The sequence below is a fragment of the Lichenostomus cassidix genome, chromosome 4A (genome assembly GCF_008360975.1).
Source record: "Lichenostomus cassidix isolate B80296 chromosome 4A, HeHo_3.0, whole genome shotgun sequence".
NCBI lineage: Eukaryota > Metazoa > Chordata > Aves > Passeriformes > Meliphagidae > Lichenostomus > Lichenostomus cassidix.
This window is the reverse complement of record NC_139485.1, coordinates 18,602,106-18,627,507: the sequence shown is the minus strand read 5'-3', so window position 1 is coordinate 18,627,507 and position 25,402 is coordinate 18,602,106. Positions and strand designations below refer to the sequence as shown.

Below are 25,402 nucleotides of genomic sequence, written 5' to 3'. Positions count from 1 at the left end.
TTCAGATAAGTGGAGCAAACCCAAGCAATTACCTTTTAAGGGTTTTGGAAGAAAGTGTGCTGCAGGTTTATTTTTCTTCACGTGGTTTCCTTTCATTATTTCTCCTTCTTTGTTAAGACCCAAATACCAACCCCGGCCAGACTGTTGCTGTCTGTAGATCATTGAAGAATATGTCACATAGTAGTTTTCAAATACTGATTCTTTGAACTTGCATTCAGGTGTAAAATGTTCCTGCAAGAAAGCAACAGATCAATACGTGCAGGGCTGAGTCTCACATCACTTATTGAAAAAACATCCAATATCCATTGCTTTCTGAACAGTTAAAAGTCATTTCTCTCATCCTCAGCTGTCCAATTATGAAACATGGGTCCTAAAAGTATTAACAAAAGAGTAACACAATTTGAAACCTGTGAAATGATGCTGTGAGCAGCTCTAAGTAGAATGTAATAAGATCTTTTCGAACGATGAGTAAAAAGTTCAAGTGAAGATTTATTGATTGATGCAACTAATGGATATTAGGCAGAAAAGAGCTGTGGGAGCCCCGTGGGAGCAGCTGTGGTGCAGCCCTGCAGGGGGAAGGAGGCCAAGGAGTGCCTTTGTGCATTAACTGCTGGCCTTGACTGGTTATGAGGAAAGTGCAATAGAAATGCACAACCACTGTGCCATGAGTAAATGGGTGTCTCTTACTAACCCAGCAATATTGTTAGCTCTTTTGTAGCAGCTGCCTGTCTGGGCTGATCTGTGCTCCTCTGCCTGCTGTGTCACCCTGAAAGCTGAGCTGTCAGAAACCCTGCAGACATCAACCTGGAGCTGTGCTCCAAACCCAACCACAGCTGGAAGCCCTGGGATGGAGGAACCCCTGAGACCTCCTGTTGAATTCACTGTGTCTTTTGGGGAGATGGCATTGAGCTACCAGTGAAAATAAAGGGCAGTAAGCCAGGACAGAGCCTTCTGCCTCCTGCCAGGGCTGTGGGCTGCTTTCCCAGCCATGCTCCTGAATCAGTGTCATTGCTCTACTGCCCAGATTCAAACACACATACAGACATGAAACGTGGGGCTTGGAGAGATCTCAGACCCAAACACCAGTGCTGACAGCACCACTCAGCTGCTTCCTACAGCCCCTGGGTCCTTTGGGCTTTGAACAGTACAAGTTCTGACAACATCTCACCTATGGACTCTGAAAGGCCATAAAATATGGAAGAGGCAGGGTTTGGTCTGGCGATGCAAACGTTAACATCACACTCGTGCCTCTCCTGGCACCACAGAGCAGCAGCTCATGGCACCAGCTGCTTGCTGGGCTTCCCTTGTGAAGGCAGAGCTGCCCTCGAGCTCACACTACCCTACAGAGGCATGCAAGAAAGGAGGAAAACTTTGCTCGCATAATGATTGTAATTTTGATTTTAAAATATCACAGGAAATTAAATGTCTCAGGAGCTTAAGATATTCTTATCTAGTTTCTAAAATATTCTTATGTGAGAAAAAGATGGTATTAGGAAAAAAAAGAAACCCACCAACTCTGCATTTTCTGCACATCTTTTCCCACTTTGTCTTCATAAGAGAAAGAAAAAAAAAGCTCCTATTCTCTGACTGGCATTTGCTTCAACAAAGAATGTGAAGCAAGCAATTTTCTTCTTTTTTTCCTTCAAGCTAATTGGTTGTTATTTAGTTAATTGACAATTGGTTTCAATTGCTGTCAAATGGGGACAGTCACTGCATTTTTGTAAGATTTCTGCATAAAAGCCTTTCCTCACAGTTCCCTGCCCAGCACCAGCCATAGTAACAAAGACTATTGCAAGGGTATCATCCAATTAGCAGCAAAATGGAAAACTGCAGTGCTCCCACTGGAAGATTATGGTTTATGTGCAGTAATTTGGAGCTGTTTTGGGTACAAAAGGCCTGCTTGTACACAGCAGCAAAGGGTCAGGCTGCAAACAGAACCACAACATTTGCTCTGGCTCTCTGGGGAAGCAACTTAACCTCGGACTGAGCAGCAGCCTAGAGTGCCCTGAAACACAGGGACAGACACAGTGGGGAGGCAGAAGGAAAGACACAAATCTCTTCTCCACTGCTGGTTTTCCCTTGGCCCTGGCAGAGCTGTGCTCTGAGGCTTTAGCTGAGCCCATGCAGGCTCAGCCCAGCCTGGCAGCCACCCCAGGAGCATCACTGGGAAAATCCCCTCCTGGGGCAGTGAGAGGCTGAGGGGCTGCAAGGGGTGGATTCTCACCACAAACAGCACCCAGAAACAAACACACCTCTCTGGAACACCTCTGGTTATCAGACAAATTCCCTCCCAGGTTTTGGGGCTCTAAAGCAGAACAGCTCGTTCCCTGACTGGGCTGGCAGAGATTCATGGCTCTTTTCTCCTGACTGACACCTGCCAACTCCCAGCTGCAGCTGCAGCTCCAGGAAGGTGTGCAGTGCAATGCCATCCTCCTTGCCATTCCAAATAACAGCTCCACACGAGCTGTTTGCAGGAGCTCAGTGCTCTGCTCCTGCATACCAAGCAGCTGCTGCTCACCTTCAGCAGGAGTTTGTTCACCCATCCCTTGCTGTAGTTTAATCCAATGTGTGTCTTTCCTACTCGTTACAGAAAGAGCCAGGGAGGAGAACTGCAGCGGGAAGCTCTGAATAAGGAGTGGCAGCATGGGGCATTCCAATTAAAATGTACTTTTCTGAGCCTGGCAAGTCCACGTGCCAACCCAACTGAGTACGGACAGCACTTGTATGAGCACATCAATCCAAAATACAGTGCAGAGCAGCAACTGCAAATTGGCCATTATGTTATCTCTGCTGGCAAATCCTCTATTAATATACTGAGGAAGAGCATGCTAAAATCAGGAGAGGGCTGAGTGCCCCAATTAACACTGATGTTTTCCAGCTCACATAGTCAATCCCATGGAAAATTTATAAATACGAGTCTTGAATTCTAAGGCCAGTTTTTTCATGTCTCTCAGCTGTCCTTTCTGTCCATCTTGGCAATGAAAATAATGCAAGTAAGTTTTGGAAAGTCCAGGGTTACGAATACATTATTACACAAACCAGATGAAAATGAATTATTTGTGTGAAACAGCATATGAATCTCTGCTTACCTGAGAACTCACTGCTGATGGCACCTCCATGACAGTAAACTGCAGTCACTCAAGCCCCTCACACACACCCTTACCATTAAATGAATGAATGAATAAATAAAAGTTAAAAGAAAGTGCTGCATTCACTGTAGTCATGACTCAGCCACGCTCAAGTAAGCAGCAAGATGAACTGTCATGGGGTTCCTTGGTTTTGAGCTGAGCAGCTGAACTACTGAAAGGTTCCTTCAGGAGCAAATCTGTAGCTGCATTGAATATGTGAGAAATAATTAAAAAAGAATAATTTGGTGTATGATAATATGGTAAAAACGCCTTGTGGCATACACTTAGAGTAGCTTTATTTCCAGGCAGCTGACTAGATTATATCTAAAATAATTCAGGCTGCATTACAGGAAGGCCAAGCCTGAGAGCTAAAATACCATAAAAGCGAAGCTGGAATTCTTCCTGCTCTATTTGTGCAGAAGACACATCTGAAGCCAAAACCCATCCAAATTATCAGCCATCACACCCACCTACACTGCAGGACTGCATATTAATTGTTCTGAGCTCCAAATGACTGTGATGCAGGAATTCAGACTCCTCGTGACCAGCAAATGGAAAGCTGCTTGGAAGGAAGGGATTTATCACATCCCATCCCATCCCAGCAGCCTCTCGCTGCACTGTGATGCACAGAGCACAGGAGGAGCATGGAGATGTTTGCTCTCTGCTCTTTATTGCACTCTGAATTTGCATTGTGGATGCCATCAGCAGGGCCATCACCAAATTCTTCAAGTCAGGAGGTCAGGACTGGTTTGCTCAATGCCTTTGTCTCACCACAGGTTGAAAACTCTGCAGCTACCCTACAGCATTAGAACAATCATAGGTTTGGTACCGATGGACTTGGAGCCAAAGGCATGAGTAAACAGCAAGAAAAGAAAAATTAGCTTTGAAAAATATTCAGAAAAAGTATTGTGTACTTGGGAAACTTGGCAAATATTCTTATATATTGAGCATGTAATTATATTCCTTGTGATCAATGACTACGTCTGTGTATGGGATTTATCCTTTATTTTCTCCACTTAATGAAAATTGGATTTTTTTCCCTCCATATCCCAATTTCTTTCAGGACTATAATGTAGCCCAGGATTCCATTTTATAATCATGAATTTTTGAAGGAGCCTCGTTAAGGCTCCAGAGTAGTGATTTTCTGCGCCAGTGAGCCTGCCTTTTTTTATTAACAGAGATTGATTTTCTCCATCTTGGCATGTGAAGTTCCAGGGTGCATCCTGTGGATCATCACCCTGCAATGGGCAGTGCTATCAACAGCACAGGATGGGAATACTTCACCTCTAATGTTATCAGAAATAACAGCTTTTAGATCACCAGGGTGAGAAGACTGAAGAAACTAGTATTTCCTGAAGCCACCAAAAGCCATTCACTACAGCAATGGAAAATGACAATTATCTTAAAGCAATATATTTTGCCTCAGATATATCACAGTCCCCACAGATAATTCCAATCCCACAGTGCTTTCCATTTTGCTTAAGTCTACTTATTTTGAGGAATCCTGGTGATGTCAGTGGGAGCAACTCCCAACCTGTGAGTTTGTACAGCTCTGGTGGGACTGTCTGCCCAGGCAGCTGTGACTGAACACAGCAGCTGCCAGCCACAGCCACGGACAAGTTCTCCAAAAAGCTGTCTGGGGACAGATGTTGGATCAGCTCAGTGAGGAGCATCATTCTGGCTGCACCTCTTCCAGGGGAGTTCTCAGAGACTTTGCAGTAGCTGCCCTGAGCTGGGCTGCCCAACGCCTGCCTGCCTCCTGCACCAGGGCTGTGGGAAAGATGTGCTCCCTGAGACCCGCTGGGAGGGATCCTGCTCACCTGCAGAGAAGTGCAGTCACCTCCCAGCTCACAGGAGCTGCAGCCCTCACTGCACAGGGAGCTGTGTGCAGCAAATCCCCAGAGCCACTGGAGCTGGAGGATCATCTCAGCAGCCTTGGGATTGTGCCAGCTGGTGAATTCTGCTCCCATTGAAAGCTACAAGAGAACTCCCTTTTTCTCTCAGTAGGCTCACAGTTTTCCCCAGAGCAGCCAATCCTTTTCATAATTTCCCTAAGCTCATTATCTGTGTTCCCTGCGACAGCAGCTTCCACAGGTGAACCCAGCACTGCGGAAAACACATTTAAAATATGTCTGTTGTTGTTTTTTATCATAAGCACATTTCTTGTCTGGTATTTTTTCCCCCAGCTTTCGTCTCTCAGCTTTTAATTTTGGAAAAGAGGACATAAAAGTACTCAGTGTGCCTTTTCTGTGCCATTCATTACCCCACATCTCTCCATCGTGCCTCTGCTTATTCGTCTCTTGTCTTAACTAAGCTGGCCTAATCTTCTTAAATCTATTCTCATATGAAAGTTTCTTAGTGCCTTTAATCATTTTCATTACCCTTCACTGAATTCTTTCATTTTTTCCCCTCTATCATTTTCTGAACGGAAACACAACATTTAAGAAGAGGCTGCACCACTGAGTTGCATAATGGAGGTAAGATATTTTCAGTCACCTGTCTTATGATAAAATAAAATGGTCTTTGTTGATCAACCTCACTATTGTGCATTCACACAAAAGTTTTCTATCTTTTAAGCTGTGTCTTCTATAAATATGGTCCAATTTTATGGTATTTCTGACCCTCTGATTACTCAGTGTACCCAAGCTTAAATATTAAAGGAAGGGAGAAGGAAGCAAAAGGCTGATTGAACAGCTTTCTTCCCCAGAACTAGAGCAGAGAGCCCCAAAGATGCTAAGCAACCTATTTTATAACAAACCCATTATTACATAGATAACCTGCCAGACACTGCAATCAGATTTCTAGCAGTTACAATCGACATCACAGCCTGGGATTGTCAAATCTCTCCGATGCAGCTGTTGAGCAGAATGTCCTCAGCTTATGTGCCACATATTGCTTTTTAAAAGGAACCTAAGGGCAGTGCAGGGCAGCAGCTGGGGGTTCATTTGCTCCTGGACAGTTTGGCTTGGCCAGTATTTGTTTAAACAGCCCTGGAACAAGGGGCAAGAAGAGCAGCACAGCCTTTGCAGTGGCACAGGAAGTGCCCTGGCTGTGCCACCCCCAAATGGCTGGGAGGGCAGGAGGTGACCTTAGGGGATGTGCAGAGCATGGGCAGCACTGCTGGAGCATCCCATCACCTGACAATGCCCTGGCACTGCTGTGTCCAGCCTTCAGCCCTGGGGAGATCCCCTGTCAGGCTCTGTGCAGGCAGCAGGGCTAATTGGAGGAGTGTGGGATTTACTGCTGTATCCCAAATACAGGACATCAGCCCTGGGCTAAGGACATGGAAGAGATCTCCTCTGGACTGACACCCATGAATTCATGCAGATTTATCTCAAAGGGCTGGAAAACAATAATCTGATCAGTGTTTGCAGCAAGCTCTAAATCTGTCTGTCTAATTACAAGTAGGGACATGACCCTTTTTGCAGTGGATGCTCCTAAAATTCTAAGGAAAATCAAGAAAGCACACAAAGTTTTTTTTCTTTTGGGGAAGAGCAGTTGAATGAACAAGAGTCAGAACAAGTGCTACCCTCCCTCCTGTAGGACTAGTGCTAGCAGGGAATGCTGTTTCTGTGGTAACCTGCAAGGGGCTGAGGAGAGCCTGTCTGCAAGTGCTGCGAGGGCAGGTGGGTAAATGGATGTGGCAGCGATGCCCTTGTTCTCTGCTGCTCTGGTGAGGTGCCATCCTGTGTTTCCCATGGGAAACTCATGGAGACAGAGCTCTTCACCTGCAGGCTGGGCAGGCAGCTCTCCCCAGCTCTCTCCAGCTCTCCCCAGCGCAGCCTCTGCTCAGCTTGGAGCTCCCCAAACCTCCACCAGCCGCTGTGCTGACACTGAAGAACAAAGATGGGGTTTGCACCAGAGCAAGGGCTCAGATGCTGCTGAAGGAGCTCTTTTTCTGCACGGAGAAATTGCCTCTGCTCAGTGACTGCGAGAGCTGCAAGCAGGAGATAAATAACAGCAGGAGCTGCAGGAGAGGGAATAATGCCACACTACATCAAACAGATCCTTGCTTTGCTGTCAGCTTGGAGTCTATTCCACACGAGAGGCCAGCCTGCAGTTTGGCCTGGGTGCTTTATTCAGCTGGATGCAGATTTCTGGTGCTCTGGATGAGCAGATTGCTTGGTGCTCAGTCAGGGCTCTGGGCAAAGGCTCTGCTCTGCTCTGCCCAGGTGTTTCCAGCTGTGCCCAGCCAGCTGTGCTCCCTGCCCACCCAGCCCTGGCACTGCAACTGCTGCCAGAGAGGCTCCCCTGCAGCAATACTGCCAAAGATCTTGGGAACTCCCTGTAAAGCTTTGTAAAGTACTAAATGCAGCAGAGTTTCTGGGCTGGCATTATATACTAAACAATAATGCCAAATGAACAGGCCTATTAATTAGGTTTTTATTCTGGAAGCATTGCATTGCAAGCAAAATTGTTAATGTGGGTAATGTCAGTGTTGGGGAACTCAAGCTGGACATGACACCAAACAAAGGCAGTGACTCCTTCAGAACCTGATCCAAAATGTGTTATAACCAAGGCAAACATTGCCCATGCCTTTACTGCATTTTGGTTAGCTCCTAACATTCAGGCAGCCTGCAAGACACAGAGAAATCCTGCTTTAAGAAATCTAGGCTATTTGATATTTGTCACTCTTAATTCAGCTCACTTGCTCACTACAAAGTGTAAATATAAAAGACTGAGCTTAATAATAATAATAATAATAATAATAATATTAATGTGAATGTCACAGGTTCAAGGAACTGGTTAGCTCCACCCTGACCAAAGCAGCACTTCTGTCTGACCAAATGATAATGAGACCATTTCAGCTTGATTTATTGAAATCTATTTATTCATGAATGCCATGAGTGGATATTTTTCAAACGTCAGTAGTCTGACAGTGCCAGGGCATTACTGGCAGCCAAACCTGCTTCTTGATATAGAGCAGTGATGCTCTTTGGAATTTCTCCACCCTCAGAGCTCCCGAAATGATGCTACTGACCATATGCTGCTGAGAGGATCTCAGAGGGATGTTTTTATTAGATGGTAGGCTAATTGTGGGATTTGAGAGATTGCAGATGGCCAGAACTTTTAATAACAAGATAATAAAGGATTATACAAGGGAGATGAGGTACAAGAGAGACCTTCACTGGAGAGCTGAGGCTGACTGGTAGAACTCATTTGCTGCAGCAGGTAAAGAGACCACAAGAAGGGACACCTGCAGAGAACAGGCTAAATGTCTCTCTGTACATGGCATATATGCATGTCTTGTAAGTAACATGTAAAGTCTGGGAAAGTTTTCCAGCACTTTGCACATGAAGACCCTGAAACATCAGACAGTCCCACAAAGCTGCCTCTAAATACAGTTTCTTTGGGTTTTATAGCTGCTACTTCTAAACAGGCAGTTTAATTGTTCTCCAGCAAGCCAAATAATGCAGAAAGCAGCAAACATTTCCAATACCTCACTCCATGAAGTGACTGTGCCATTAATGTCTAGAGACTGGGCTGAATATTATATCTCCTCTCAACAAGCCTCCAGCAAGCTAATGAAGCTAAGAAATAGAAACTCCTGTCCTTGCAGGGGACAGCCTGAGCTCACAGATAAGCTTATAAAGCTCTGTTTTCTTTCTCACACAGTGATAGAGACTTTGCAAAGGTCTGTCATTTGGCTGGTTTATGACTCCCTGCTGCCCCTGGTCTGTGTAAAAGATTACTCTGGAGCCAGACTTTTGGGAGACACCATGCTGCTGTTGTCTGAGCAGCAGAGGAGAAACAGGTCCCTGGGAAAACACTTGCAAACCTAATTTAAACTTGGAAGACACCCAAATGTCTCTGGGAGGTGCAATTTAAAACCCTAACCTAAGATAGCCTGGACTGCAATCACAGATTTCTGGGAATGCTGTGAGGCACTTGCTCCATGAATCAAACACTGCAGATTTCTGTATTGTAACATTTCAACAGGAGAGCTGCTCTGTGTTCTATCACAGGGAAAAATTTAGAAAAACACTAAATTCAAACATAGCTTTTACCACCACCTGGCTTAGACATCTGCACCAGCAAGTCTTCCAGCCTCCCTGAGAATTTGAGTCAAAGAACTCTTTCCATGTCCATCCCAATTTCTCTGACAGTGTTACCTGTTAAACAGACAGGGAGCTCCCTGCAAGGATTTAGGAAGATTTAAGTGAAGTCTTTGTCCCTGAATCATACAAAAAGATGTACACACTTTGATTTTAGAACTAAACCGTGTATCTCTGCCTCAGAAAGTCCTTTCAAGCACAGTTAAAACAAAGTTCTGGCACGAGATTAACATATGCCCAGCGTTGTGTTACAAGGAGGAATCTGAAAGCCAAGTCCAAGGTTTAGTTTGAGAACTATTGCTGTTGTTTTTTCTTGAGGTATCTAAAGTGCCTTGGATCAACTCTGCTTCTGAATTCTGGTTATCTGTTTCCAAGTCAGCAAATAATTCCTGTCTGCAGCCAGGGAGAGAGCAGAGCAAAACCTTTCTGCAGCTCAAAGTATAAAGGTGAGGCTTCCATCAGAAAAGGTGATCATCTTTCAATTTCCCCACTGGCTGATCTTCCATTTCACTGTCCAGGGAACCTGTTGTTGGTGTAACCTAACAAGCAGCCAAACAGGCTGGGGAGAGAAGGCAGGGCACAGCAAGGATTGAGGGATTTGCTGATGAATCCTATCACCTGCCCACTGATGTCTGCACAAAGCAGATGAGCTGGCAAGTTCAGAAATGCAGTTTTCCTGCAGCCACGGGGGCAGAGCTGAGGGGAGTGAAGTGCTTTAAACCAGCAGCAAACACCACACAGCCACTTGCTCACTTCCCCCTCGGCAGTGGGATGGGGAGGAGAATCGTGGGGGAAAGAGAAAGCAAAACTTGTGGATTGAGAGAAGCAATCGATCCTTTCCAGGTAACTCTGTCACCTCATGAGAGTGCTTAAGTGAGCTTTGATACCAAGTGCTGTACAAAGAGGATTTCAGTTCTGCCCTTGTCTCAGCCAGGGAAGGTCTGCCCCAGACCAGCCTTGGCACTGGGAGTCTGATGATGTTCACAGCAACACCACTGCAAAATTAGCATCTTAGCAGGGATTCCCGGACTTTCATTACAGTGGAATGTTTTGAAAATTATTCCTAAGTGGCTTTGCCTAGGATTAATTGGGTCTACAAACTAATTATATTCTTTCTGTGGGTTATAGCAGTTTGTCTGCTGGTCTCTTGTCTTTTCAAGCTCCAGCTGGTGAGAGACTCAGCTCTTCACTTCAGTGTCTCCCACCACTGGATGTTTGTGATTGAAAAGCAGCTTCTGTCAGAGCTGCAAACACAGCCAGGCAAGCCCAGAATGCAAACTGGAAAATGATGAGGAAGGAAAAGATTAATTTCTTCCCCTAGATTTTGCAAAGCCATTACCTGTTTTTGAATGACATTTCCAATTCGACACTGGGAACCGCTGAAGCATTTACATAAGAATGCAAAAATGCACACATTATCACTGTAGGAAGCACTTAAAATTTAAGATAATTATATAGTATGGAAACGATTTCAAAGGACTCAAACAAAATAACAACTAATTCTAGAGAGTCACCCTTTAAGATGATTATTACTCTGCACTACTGCTGATCTCTCACTAAAAAAATCCTTCTCTTTACAATTATATGCACATTATAAATTCCTACTTTGTTCTTCCTCCATCAAGCTCCTACAGCTGCCGCTGACAAATTTGCATTCTCTGAGAGCTTAACCAGACAACCAAAATATTCACACTGGGAACAGAGGTAAAACACACAATTGCCACAGTCAGATGCCATCCCCTCCCTCCAGCCTCGCCTCACTGGGTCCTCTTTGGGGATTTCTACAGCTCTGGTTTGCAACAGGAACACAGGGAGGATTCCACTCAGGAAATGGGTGTTTTCTGCTATGGAATGAGCAGCAGAAGAAAGATTCCTGTGCTGGAGTCAGCAGCACAGGTGATCCATAAAACCCTCAGGCATTGCAGGGGAACTCCTCTGCCTCCCATCCCTGCTGCTGTTTGCAGCCACAGCAGCACTCTGTGACCTGGGATGCTGCTTCTCAGCTGGGAAAAGTAATAGAAAGCACTAAAAATGTATTTAGTCAGCTGCTTTCTGTCCAAAAAAATCCCATTTCAGCTGAGGAAGCCCAGCATGGGAAGGGAGGAGCACACTGGTGAGGTGAAAATGTTCTCCCCCACCAGCCTCTCTCACCTTCTGCTTGCACTCCCCACTGCTGCTCTGATTCCTGCCTTCTGCCCCACTGCTGCCATTCTCTTGGCTTTTCCCCAAGGGTCTCAGGGAAATAAAAAAAAAATCTGCCTAGCTCTATTGCTAAAACCCAACTCATTTTGGGGAAAACTTATCTGCCAAATCCTAATATGTTTTTATTGGATATCTGCTAAGAGAGATTTACACAAGCTCATGCCAAAGTCAAACTCTACTTTTTTTCCCCATAGCAAGGGCAAAAGTACATACTGAACTCACAGCAAATGAAAATTTCTTGTCTCAGATATTTTGGAGACTCAAGAAAGTCCCATACCAAGGCTCTGACTTAATGAACAAAAGAAAGTGTTTTCTGAGTGTAATTACTGTTAATAATAGCAGTGAACAGAGCTGAAACTTCCCCACAAACCTCAGCCAGAGAAAGAAACCTGATAGATTTAAAATCTTAAATTCTGAGAAAGTACAGAGTAAATTAAAATAGCATCTGGTAATGGGAAATGAAGCCAACTTACTGATAGGTGTTTCTCCCTGGGCTGCTGCAGGTGTTTCACACAACTCAAACCAAAGCTCTGCAGGTCTGAGCAATCCAGACTGGCAATGGGGCTCACATGGAAATTTATTTAGGCTTGGACTAGAAAACCTTTCAGACAATGCTGGCAGGAATTCCCATCTATTAAATAGCCATTTGCAGGAGCAGAACACCAGCAGCTTTTGCAGAAGGTCCTCCAGGGCAGTGTGAGGAGTTCTCAGGTACCCAAGGTGACATCACAGGGCCAGGGAGCTCACCTGAGTTATTCCAGTCACCCAGGGCTACAGCTTTGCTCTCCTGTGGCCACTGGGCTGTCAGCTTTGCATGCAGAGGCTGTTCCTGCTGCAGGGAATGTGCCAAGGCAGCCTGCAACCCCTCAGACACAGCCAGGGTGGATGAACTGCTGCCTCCCTGCACCCAGCAGGAGCTCTGCTGCTCCTCAGGCACACATCTCCCCCACCCCCACACACCCCCCACCCCCACCCCCCCCCACCCCCACACATCTCCTGTCCTTCAGGCTGTCCCCACACATCTCCTGTCCTTCAGGCTGTCCCCACCCTGCTCCAGTCCTGCTGGCTGTTCCAGCAGAGTGACACTGCACTGACTCCTGTCTTCCCTGGCTCTCCTACAGCATTGTTTTGGGCACAGAAAACCATCTCGAGGAGTACCAGAGCAGCTCCCTCACCTGCCTGCACCCCGAGTGTCCCCTGGGGAGCAGCACAGCCATGGCACCAAGGTGGCTCTGCTCCTCACATGCCTCAGCCCAGCACGGATCACAACTCTCCCTCCAGTTTCTCAGATGAGAGAAGACAGGAGTTGCCAGCCCACAGCATCACTTTTGAGAACAGGCTTGCCAAACTCCCAAATGAATTATGAAAGTCTAGCTTGAGCCAACCAGCTGCCTACCCAACACCCAGCCTGCAAGGAGCTGTCGAGACAGAGGGAACCACCCAGAAAACAAGATGCCCTGTCTGTACAGCAGAGCCCATCTTTCATGGACTGCTGTCACCAAACCCTTATTGTCATTGAAAAAGACAGAAGAGCTGTGCCAAGGGCTGCTCTGGATGTCATCTTCTGCTGGGGACACAGCCTGGTGTGACCTTTCAAATCAGCCAGCACCATTCGGGGTCAGGACACTGCAGCTGCCAAATTCAAGGCTGACACTTGCCAGAGTGGCCTGGGACAAATCTCTGCATGACAGACTCATTCCTCAGGGGGACACTGGGAAGCTGAACACACTCAAATGAGCAAAGCACTCTATGCAATTTCCTACTTTGTAAGACAACAGTGATTACAACTGTTAGAAGTAATGAATGTTTGCACTCCATTGTGAAAACGAGGACTACTAAATAATATCTGAGTGTAATCACATTTACATAGTTGAAGTGTGCATAGAAAAAAATAGTCTTTTAAGAGATTCACCTTTCCTGCTCCCAGCAGCTGCAGTCAGTGTGATACCAGCCAAGAATGCAAAGGGCTGAATTACTTCTGCAGACAGGAAAATTATTTATATATTTTTAAATAATTCATGGGAATTATATAAAAAAAGGGTTATGACCTAAGAATTGAATGATGTATAGACTAGCTCATCATTGGGGTTTTAATATGATACCTCTAAAACATGTCTATGGATCAGTGATACTAATAACCTACTTTTACAATCCAGGTGCACAGAGATGCAAAGCACAACAGATTTAAAGCCCCCAGTTTCCATTCCCACTGCTTAAAAAAAAAAGTATTTAAATTAAGTTGATTTTATGATCCCTTCATAAATCTTAATCTGTTAGTGGGATACCTTCTACCACAGCATACAAATAAATTAGCCTTTCTTCATCACAGAGCTTTACAATATTGTTGTTCATTTACTCCTGGTTTTCTGGGTATGCTTGGCAAATCCCAGGTATGCAAGAAGGACCTCCTTGCCCTAAGAAACTCCAGATCAAAGTACAAATATGATAAAGATGAAAAATCTCCATCAGAGGCAGCAGGAAACAAGGGGAGCAGAGCAGGGCAGAGACAGGCAGCAATGATGTAATGTTCCAAAATTTTTAAACCAATAAATTCTTAGAGTTGAAGTGCATTTTAGATTCAGTAGCAACTTCAGCACTCTGAGCAAACCCCTGGAAGTGCTGTGGTGCTTTAGGAATGCATTTTCCTGGTTTATCACGACGCTTGGCTCCCTGTGTTTGCTCCTTGGGCTCAGAAACAGAACTTGTCTGCCAGCAGCACCTCCCAGTGCTCAGAGGATATTCCCACATGAGCATTTGCACAAAGAAGGAAATGAAAACCCAGTTCTTACACATTTTGCCCAAGGCTAACAAGGAATTTATTGCCCAGCATGGATTAAAACCCCAGAACCCTTCTTGCACCACTGCTGTTTTTAGTACAGACATTTTCTGCCTCCACTGACTCCACCAAGCTCTCCTGCACACTGAGGGCAAGGTGTTTGGAGTCTCTTGATTTATTGGTTTTTGAGCCCATAAAATGCCACTACAGTGCTTGTAGTCTGCTTACCATCTCCTGCTGCATTGTTAACCCTGCCTTTTGTCTTCTTCTGTAGAACTTTTCACTCAGAAGATGCAGCAGCATTTAGCTAGGACTAGCAGAGGAGTCTCCAGTCCCAAGTTCCCACAAGGATCATGGCCACATCTGCCTTTTCCGAAGTCCAAAGGCTCAGGAGCAGCTGCTGATATCCCAGCCCTGCTTGAGGGAGAGCAGAACTCATCCCAGCAAGGAGGACACTCTTGTAGCTGCTGTATTTATGAGTATTTAACTCACATCATGCTCCTGTGCACCTCCACCACAGATTCTCCTCTGGGTTCTCAGAGAGCAGGGCAATATCCCATCCCTGGAGGTGCTCCAGGCCAGGCTGGGTGGGCTTGGAGCACTCTGGGACACTGGAAGGTGTCCCTGCCCAGGGCAGGGGGGGATAAGATCATCTTTAAGGTCTCTTCCAACCTAAGCCATTCTGTGATTCCATGATGATTCTAGGACATCTTCAGCCTGACTCTTCTGCAACTTTATCACTGCTTGCTGGAGGGAGAGCTTCCTGTAACACCACCTTGGTGACCTCAACCTGCACTGGGCAACATTAAAGGCCAAGAGGCAGTGAAACCTGTAGGGTATTTTCACCTGATAAAGGTTCTCCAGCCTCAGGCTGGCTGCATGAACTAAGCTCTTGGCAGTGGCAAACTGCTGGCACCAGCACTGGGCTGGCATCAAAAGAGAACTGGGCTACACCAGCAGCAAGGTGCTACCAGGGTTTGAAAAATTAATTAGGCTCTCTGCACCATAAAGCTTCTGCTCCCCTTGACAAAATGAGTCCATGGTGGGTTAGAAGGGAAAGCAGTGGGAGGAGCTGCTGGTGATCACTCTAGACCAGTAAAACATGGTTAATGTGCATCACCAGTTGCCCACTGCACCAGTTACAGTGTGTAGCTACAAGGAAGTCAAGTACTTTATTTGTGTAATTACAAGGAACTGATCCCTGGGGGTCATACAAATAATTCAGTATACCAGCTAAAAATGAGCTTTCTGAGAACATTTATACTAGTATAATCTGATGGGATGCAGAGTTCTAGAAAATAAATGCCAAAGGGGATGAGAAAACAGCTAAAGCTAATTTATTTTTTAAATCAAGTGAATATTAGCATTTTTTTGTCTGTATTTGCTCAGCTTTAATGAATATCTTCTTCGCTTCTTCATCACTGTTTCTTCTTCTTGGGCAATATATCTCAACTGGAGGAATTGTATCCAAGGTTCAGCACAACTGCCAAGGAGTGAAATGCAGTTATAATGAAGCTACACTGCACGACGTGTGGGAGGCACCTTTGTCCATCAGCTGAACAGGCAGCCTTTCCAGGGAGCTTCTAAAAAATAACCCCTGGTATTAAATTAATCACCTTATGTCAAATGGCAGAGTGACAAGACAGAAAATTTACCTGGGTAATAACTCAGCAATAAAGGTGTATATAGGGGAGGAGGAAATTAGGTTGTTGCAGACACAGCAATAACATCGTGGAGCAAAATCCAATATTGGAAGAGATAAAAGTTTTCCATTCCAATATTCCTCCGTGACAAGTATGAAAGAGTATGCGTAAGAACAAGGGGAAAAGATGAAAGATAGCAGCAGAAAATGCCTTTGAAAAGTGAGCTAACAGGTAATTAATGCCTCAAAAGAAAGAAGATCAGAAAACTTGCACAGATGCAGATCTCAGTGCCACACGCTGCAGGTCCTCCCTGCTCGGGTTTGCTAAATGCTCTGCAGAGATCAGGAGATGCCAGGCAGGGCTTGCCTCTTCCTCTTCCTCTTCCTCTTCCTCTTCCTCTTCTCTCCTCTCCTCTCCTCTCCTCTCCTCTCCTCTCCTCTCCTCTCCTCTCCTCTCCTCTCCTCTCCTCTCCTCTCCTCTCCTCTCCTCTCCTCTCCTCTCCTCTCTCCTCTCCTCTCCCCTCCTCTCCCCACTCCACCCACACAGCACAAGAACAGGTAAAGGGACCAAGCAGGGTATTGAGGTGGCAGTGGTGGTGACAAGGCAAGCCAGAAAAAAAATGTGTAGCAGTGACATGTTTTCTAACAGCAATGACAGATTTTAATAAGCAAGCTATTCTTCAGTTTTGATTTGAGGTGTATATAATTAGGTAATGTGGGTGTTGAGTGATAAAACCCACAAGAAATACACAAATTAGAAGCACTGATTTTTTTGAAACCATGGCCTGTTTCAGACTAAATGGCATGACCTATTTTTATTGTATTATTATATCTGGAAAACAAAAGGAAAACTTTTCTTTTTCATCTCTTCTTCAGCACAGGAAAGATTGGGGACAAATGACACTGCTCTTTTAAGGTCTCCTCTCAAAACTAAAGAACCTTTATTTGTGGTTTGATTTCTTTTACTGTTAACTGGCTTCTTCCTAGAAGAGATGAGATCTACCTTGTTTTTTCCAGATTTTCCAGGGATCACTTTCACAAACTTCCCTACAAACTCAGTTAAATATTTCATTATTCTAGATTTGAATAAGAACAGGGAAAGCCAGAAAAATTCTATGCCTTCTGACTAAAAGCGAGAATTTACAACAGATTTGAAGAATGTCCTTTTGAAGGGAATATGACTGCTCAAAAAAATAAAAAAGGATCCTTTCTGGATCTTCAAGCATTTTCTCCCATGGCAGGACCTTTCCATGGGCTCTGACAGTGAAGTATCCAACACAACCTTCCATACAGCCTGAGATTTCCTGCTCCTCTCTGTCACCAGTAATGGGCTGAACAAGGATCAACAGAGCACCTGCACAAAATACATATTCCTAGCTATCTCAGGAATTCAATCAATTCCTTTTAAAATAAGGCAGATTATCTTAATTAAATTTACAATGTGAAGCACTTGGGTGTGCAGGACAATGTCGAGTTCTAGTATCTTCACAATCTTTCATATAGACCTCCAATGGCCACCAACTCCTGAATTACCATTTTTAGAGCAAATCATCATCTCTCAATCATATGAATGTTATGTAATGACACATTTTATCTCTAGTGCCTGCTGGGAACAAAAGCACAATGTTATTATTTCCCAAGAAATCAGTCCAGCTAGGGCAGCTGACCAAAGATGTTATTGAAAACACCATCAAATACATATCTGGGGAAACATTTGCCCAATCTCTTGTCCTCCACTCCACACCAAAGCACTGAACAGCCTTTTGCAGGCTCTGCTCTACCCAGTGTGCTGCACCTGCTCAGCACAGAGCTTTCCACCTCTCCTGCCCTGAGCTGTCCTGAGACCTGCAGCTCCTCTGCAGGCTCCTCTGAAGCCCAGGTACTCCCCAGAACTCATTCCCTTATTTTTGCAGCATCTCTGTTAAATGATAAGGCATCCCTACAGCCAATAAAAACAAATTTAGTGCAATGAGAAACACCAGGACTACAAAACCTGTCCTTATTTCAAATCAATACGAAAAACATCAAAGGCTTGTATCTTTTCACAATACAAAATAATAGAAATCATCTCTTGATATTCTTAAAATGCTACATTTAGGCTATTATACAATAAAAAGACTGAAATTGTCATTTTGAAATGGGGAATTTTTTTTCACCATAATAACAGCATTTTCATAATCTTTCCTCAGCAATGCTAGAAATCAAAACTTCTAGCTTTTCTTCTGGATACATCTATCTATCATCTATCTATCTGTCCATCTAATCTCCCAGCTTCCTCTCCTGAACCCTATTTTCCTGCAGGCTTTGTTTATCCTTAGGGATGAGCAGCCCTGTCTTGCAGATGTCTTTCTGCAGCACCTCATCTAGAGCATCCCTGATCCTGGTTCCCCAAAGATCTTCTTAGAGCTGTCATCCATTCAAATTCATAATAGCAGTGATTATTAGGAATAAGAATATCAAACCAGCAGCAACGAGAGCTTAGTGGGAATGCTATACTTTTAAATGAAAGCTGATTAGTCTCAGCTGTTCCTTCTGGCTAACGCTGAGCTGTAATACTTCTTGATTCCATCTGCTTTACTGCCTGGCCTTTTGTAGGGAAAAAAATCACTTTTATGACTGGGAAGGCAGAGTATCAGCATTTTTACTGACCCTCAAAGCTGTAAGGACTCCGGAACAGGCATCTCTGCCAATAATCTGCACCAAAATTGCCTTTTTATTTCATTGCCTTTTGACTTTACATGCAGCTGCACCTGTGGAGAACCTGATGAATCTCCATGTCCCTCTGCCTGACTCATCTTTAGACTCAGTATTGCCAGGATTGGTTCTAGTGAACCCCTCAACCCAAAAAACCCAAAAAAACCAAAAAACCCTGCTCTTGTCAGGCAGCTCCCGCTGGGGCAGCTCCCAGTGCTGCTTCCTGCCTTTGCCATCTCCTTCTGCATCCCTCTGGTGTGGGAAGAGCCCAACTCTGCTCCAGCAGCCCTTCCACCCCAGCAGGAGCACGAGGGGAGATGGGAAGCTGACTGCTGAAGGAAGAGCTTTCCTCTCTCTGAGACAAGGGACTCTGCTCTGTCGCACTGAGGACAACACCAACTACCCAAATATTTCCAGGACTTTGAGGAGCAAACATTCTTGCAGGTCAGAAGAACTGCACTGGGGGAGCAGACCCTCCTGGTGGGTGTGGGAAGGCTGTGTGAGCAGCACTGGGCTGAGCTGCTGCCACTTTCACACAGACCTGGTGACCTTCCCAGCTCTGCTGCAGGATGCCCAGGCTGGCAGGGAGGCTGTGAGCAGCAGCCAGCAGCAGCAGGAAATGCACTGCTAAGTGTCTCATTAGCTTCCATTAAAGGCTCTGACCACTAGCCTTGCATTGACTGTCAGATGGAAAACATCTGTTTTATTTAATGATTTCTCCTGATGCTCTTCAGATCCCAGCAAGTTTGAAATGTTGCCCCTTATGCACTTAGAGCACATTTCCCAATTAAGAGCAGAGTGGTTCTTTTTATAGTAAAGTGGGAGATTTGCAGTAACTATTGTAACCCAATTGTAAAGAAGACCTCCAGGGCTTTATCAACTTTTTCCTTGCAAAAATGCATCTTGGTAGGAAAAAGCAAAACTTTAACCCACACAGCAGTTTCCCAGCTGAGCTCTGTCCTGGCCATGCCTTCTCCCAGTCCCACCCAACCTCTCACCAGAAGGCTGCAAGATGTGTCCAGAGGCTCAACGAGCAGAACTGGAGCACTTCTGGGGATCACCAGGGCAAACAAGGACAGATTCTCAGAGGTACTGATGAAGAGACTGACCTCAAAGAGCAAATGTATTGTCTGATCCGCAGGAGACTCTTCCCCACAGGAAAGCACTTTCAAGGAGGTCGTAACTTAGCCCTTATCACTTCTTGATGGAAAAAGAAAATGCTTTTACCAGTTAATGGCTCAGAAAAGTGCATGACTGGTTACTGTAACCACAACAACATATTCAAAAGCAGTGAGACAGAAAAGGAAGTGCTCGATAAGCATATGTTGTTTTTAATAAAGAATGACTTAGTGCTAAGTGGACCACACTGTTTCCAAGGTTGCTGGGCAAAAGCAGAACATGGGGAGACCCAACACCCTTGGGATGCCTCACTGTGCTCCATCCAGCCATCAGCTGCAGCCTTACCTTGGCCTTCTCTCCTGTGCATCCTCCCCAGGCTGAAAATCAGGGCTGATACTCCCCTCTGCCCACCTGCCCTGCACAGAGCATTCAGCCTTCCCAGGTCCAGCACAAGGCTGTACCAAACTCAGTGCTTAATGTACTCCCTGGGTACTTAGGACTAGGATAATTTGGTCAGAACAGAGATTTGGAGAGACGATTTTGTTCTGGCCTTGCATTAACTGATCATTTATTACAGTGCAGGATCAGCCGTGTTATCAATATTCAGAGGTCTGAAAGCTCCAAGCACAGATGTACCACAGACTGACAGTAATTTATTGTGTGGAATGGCTCAGATAAGACTGGAGGAGAAGTGCTACCGTCCAGGTGGCTTTCTGAGAACAAGCACAATGAATCAGCCAGCAGCACTTTAATATCCTTCCTGTGAAACTGGGGAAAGGGGGAGAAGTTGGCTCTCATTCCACGTGCTGCTCTCCTGCTCCCCGTGAGCCTGACAGCAACAGCTCCATGACACAGACCTCCAAACACCCACCTTCCCAAGGGTCATTGGAAGTGGGACCTAAAATCCCCTTGTTTGCAGGCTGCAGCTGAAAGAAACAAAATTCCCCTTCTTTCTACAGCAAAACCTTCCCAGGCCCTGCTCACTGCACCCTTGGTGTGACACCACAGCTCGTCACAGCATTCCCTGGGTGGGCAGCCCTGATCAGCCCCAGGCTGGCTGCTCATGATAGAAGACTTTCCTCAGCTGCTTTTCCTTCTTCCACCTGGAAAATGGGGGTAAAGTTACCCTTAGCTGCAAACCATAGGCAGGAAGCAATATCTAGGGTCAAAATCAGTTGTGATGGCAAGTGAGACCTCAGATAAACCTGAGTCAATGCTCCAGGAACCACCAAGCCATGGAGATGCTGCTTGTTCTGCTTCAAGCACCAACAACCTCCTTATTGCATTTCCTCCATATTGCAACAACCTCCTCCTCTTGCGTTTCTCCTGCAAGAGAAATGCATTTTGTTCTTTCTTGGGAGTGGCTGTGAGAAACATGAAACTCAGGTAAAGGTAAAGGTTTGGGTGGGGATGGCAATCCAGCTCCAGAGTGATTCCTGCAGAGCCAATGGGCTGAACAAACAGCAGAACTCCAACAGCAACAAACAAGAGTGAGGGGAAATTTACAGAGAAAAAAGGTTGCCTTATTTAAAAAAGGCAAATCACCATTATTAAATTACCACCTCCTTTAGCTGAGCTGGTTTAACATCCACCAGTGCCAGCCTGCCAATCCTAACCATGTGCAAGGAGAAGAAATGCAGGAATGTGCTGAGGGCTGAGTACCTCTGAGCACTCACATCAGCTGAGAAATGCTAATGCAATGGTTTTACTTAACTCCAGCACTTGGACCCCAATTCTGAGAAGGCACAAAGCAACTGCTGCTTTCACCAAATCAAGTCTCTGATAAGATGCTGCAGGTTCCACACCATTTCCTGAGAGGGAGATAAAGACAGAGCTTGGACAACTCACATCCTGGGCAATGGTGACAAAGATTTAGCTCTGGGTACAGAAAGCTAAAGGTAAACTCATCTGCTGATATGGAAAAGTAATTCTAGCACAGAGATGAAAAGTATTTTGAAGTCTCATAAAAACAATCAGAACCAAATGCACTTAAAACTTGATATTGAATCTAGCTACATCTCTGTCATCCTTGCTTTTAGGGCCAGACTTGTACAGCTCAATAGGTCAGAGCAAAGGTCAGACAGGAGCACTCTGGGCTCTGAAAATACCATTAGCTCTCCAGGCTGCTGGAACATCATTTCTGGGGTCCTGCCAAGGAGCAGGGAGATGTCACCCAGGCTGGCAGCAGCACAGAGGGGATGCAGAGGGGATGGCTGTGCTGCCAGCAGGGATGCAGCACCAGGTGGCTCTGACACTCTGGGGACAACCTGTGTGTTCAGCACACAGACAAGCCCTGGGAATGACCCACTCCTGTCCCCTGCCATCCCTCTGCCCTCGCTGGGACCCAAGGCTGGCTGCCCAGAGCCCTGGGGACACAGTGCCTGCCCTCCCTGCAAGGTCCAGCCAGGGAGAAGCTGACCTTGGGCACTCTGGGGCATCCCGAGCTGGCCTGGCTCTGGGGTTGCTCCTCCCCAACAGATAAAAAATAATAACAACTTTCCTGAAGGTTTTGAAACTTTTTTATCACATGTTGAGGCAAAAATCATCACAAAAGCCCAAATCCTCAGCTGTCCTGAACTAGCCCTTGGTAGAACTGTTAAAAATGGATCATTACCATCAAGTGTGACTTGGTTCAAAGGGAAGGCTTGACTGAGTGCTTAATTTAGGTTGGAAGAAACAGCCTCTGTGCTAACCCTCTACTCTCATATTTCACACCAATTTGACAATCTCAAACGTTTTCAGTCATGCTGATGCTTTTCTTCTTGGTGTCAAAAAATTTCAGGGCAATTTTAACATGTACCTTCAAATCATCTTTGAGTTGATAAATATCTGAAAGGTGTGTATTTCCCCACAAAACACCCCAAAATTGGAAAGGAGAACTCTCACTCAAAATGAACAATTTTCAGTTAAACAAATGGATTCATTACTGGAAAGTCAGATAAAGAATTTGCAAGGGTTTTTCTGGTGGGAGAAAACTATTAAGAAAATATGTTTTGGAGAAAATTTATTTCCTCTGAGGGAAATTATTGCACATTTTAAGATTATGAAGAAAGAGGACAGAAAATATAGCCCAAGTGAATGCTCATTAATAATGTCTGCATTCGCCTGGCTCACCCATGCAAAGCTCTGTGTGTCAAAGGGTTCACCCTCCAGCACAGACACTTTCCCCACCACTAATTCATTCTTTCCCAACACTCCTCTTTCCCTAATTTTCTATATGAAAAAACATTTAAATTAATATTTTGCCCACATGTAAGTAGTTAAGAATAATCCAGTCTCAGATGTGATGGATGGCTGTCTGATCTGTAATATACTTGCTACACCATATTTTATATTATTCTGCTTGCTTTCTTTCCCTTTGTCTGTTCTTTATTAATTCATTCTCTCTCTCTCTGACTTTCCCCTTTAGTAATTCTCTGCTTGGTTTCCAGCCTTATTTTTATCAGTGGATTTTTCCATGATGCCTTTTTTTGGCCCCTTGAAGCAAATATCAAAACCAAAGTGTCCAAGGCCCAGTCAGACTGTCAGATGGCAAAAGCTTGCACACCCTTGCTAGCAAGCAGCACACTTTTTGCCCATTTTCACATCTTTTTTAACAAGCTGGCTTTCAAATAAAAACGCCAGTGCTTAAATGATGCAGCTTCTTTCTGGCAGAGATGATCACATTCCTGAGCAGTTCATCCAAAGGCTCTGCCAAGGCAATTCAAGTACATCCTTTTACCTGGGAGAAAGGAGCTGTTATTTCCCAGAGGCAAACACACTCTGATGCTAATTTAAACAGAGCTCATGTACCCATGTGCTCTGCTGTGAATGGCTAAGGATCACCAGGGCTTACACTACATAGACTTCCTACTTATGGAAATCTTAAATTACCCAAAATGTATATGAGCTGAGTTGAATATGTATGCCCACCACCCCCAGTGCAAATTGAAAATCGCTTTTTTTACAACAAATGCCTATTTCGAGCAGAGTGTTTGGAAAAGAAAAGCCCTTCCAAGCCCGGGTGTCCTCTGAAGCGAGTGGGAGAAGAAGCAGGTTTTAAACCCACTCCTTTTGTTCTGAAATGTGGAATTAATTTTGTTATTTTTATAGTCACACCCTTGCCATGGGCTCCAGCAGGCTTGGAGAGGTGCTGGGAGAAGGAGGAAGGGGTGGATGGAAGTACACCTGACCTCTCTACTGGCAAAGAGAGACATGTAATAAACTCTAGAGGGGGAGGAAAAGGAGAAATGTAATAAATAAAACATAGAGAAAAGTGGATGTTAAAAGAGGAGAAGTGACAAGAAGGAAGGAGAAGAATGAGAAGTCAGCTGCAGTAAAAACCAACAAGGTGTTTCTAGAACAGAAGCAATGAGGGAACCACTGAGGTTAGGGACAATCAGGTGGAGTCTCTGGAGTCTCCCTGTCTGTTTGGGAGGCAGGAATTCCCCTTTGCTCCTCCTTGCAGGGTGAGCATCACCCCAGAGCAGGGCTTGGCTACAGCCAGAGGTCACAGCAGCTTCCTGCAGGGTGACCCAGGGCAGAGAGCACCCCAAAACCCACCTCAGCCATGGGAACTGCTAGGCAAAAGCCAAGAGGAGTCCCTGAGACCTGAGCCTTGCCTGGAGCCCAGTGGAGTCAGGCCAGTGTGCTGTGGCAGAGCAGAGCCCAGCTCACCTCTGGTGTCACCTAATGTCACCTAATGTCACACTACAGGACTTCCCCTCTCTCCCCTGGCTTAACAAACCTTAGACAATTTCCCACTGTTAGTCCCTCCTTTAAAGCAGCTTTAGGCTTCCTCCTGAGTTACACAGAAACAATTTCCAAGCTCCTCATTTCGGAAAAAGCTCTTCTTCAAAGCCCTTTTAGGTGCCATCAGCAAACAGTAGCAGATCAGGTTCCCTTTCAGATCTCACTGTCTGCACCCAGCACTGCTCTGGGGAGCTTTTTCAAAGGCTCAAGTGTCAGCATCAGAAAGAAAAGAGCTGTGTGGGTGTGAAGTTACTAAATGCAAAACTGTCAACCTCCTTTCATTTACAACCCTGAATATGCATGCATGCAAAAATGTAGGGCTTATATTAAAGTTTTTACTCTTGGAGCAGAAAATATCAAGGGAAAAAAGAAACTAAACGATAAGACAAGGCTGTGCAGGTCAGAATTCTTTCTCAACGAATCTTGTTTTCCATCAGTAATGATTTCTGTTAATAAACCCTGCCCTGCCCTAAGTGGGATTGCCTTTTATCATCTCAGGGAAGGGCAGCAGACAGACACCTTGGTGCTGCTGGCTGGTCAGTGACAGCAACGAGCAGCACATGGGATTTTTAGTCTCTTAGCCAAATGAAAGCACTGCTGTCCATCCCAGAAGAGCATTAGCTTAAAAAGCACCCCAGGGTAAGAGGGGTTGTGAGGTGTCTGGGTGCTCCCAGCTGAGGCTGCCCGGAGCTCTGGCAGCTCCCTGGGTGGCACAGGAGACCCAAAGAGCCACCCAGGGACAGCAGGGACAGCTGTGTCCCCAGGCACTGCCCACATACCTGCATGTCAGGTGTTTGCCAAATGGGATACCTGGAGCACACACACAGCCCCAGGAGCTGAGAAACACTGCAAGGGACAGAGAAACACCAACAGCCATAATTAATGTGACAAATGCTGATGGCACTGGTTGGGAGAGAAAGCAAGGTGTGCAGAAGAGATGCTTGGAGAGGAGGGTACTGGGACTGTGTGAAACATGCCTGTGCCAGGCTCCCTTTGGTGTCCCAGGGTGGGATCTGAGTGTCCAGTGTGGGGTCTGAGTGTCCAGGGTGGGATC

General features: G+C 45.4%; 1 protein-coding gene across 6 annotated transcripts in view; it reads right to left on the bottom strand.

Moving 5' to 3' along the window:
• Nucleotides 1–25,402, bottom strand: part of FGF13 (fibroblast growth factor 13) — a 206,884-nt gene that overhangs the window by 5,110 nt on the left and 176,372 nt on the right. For all 6 annotated transcript variants that reach the window (XM_085060763.1, XM_085060768.1, XM_085060767.1 and 3 more), the window contains one exon: nucleotides 33–231. In XM_085060763.1, coding sequence (XP_084916889.1) covers nucleotides 33–231 — 199 coding nt within the window. The remainder of the gene's footprint in view (nucleotides 1–32; nucleotides 232–25,402) is intronic.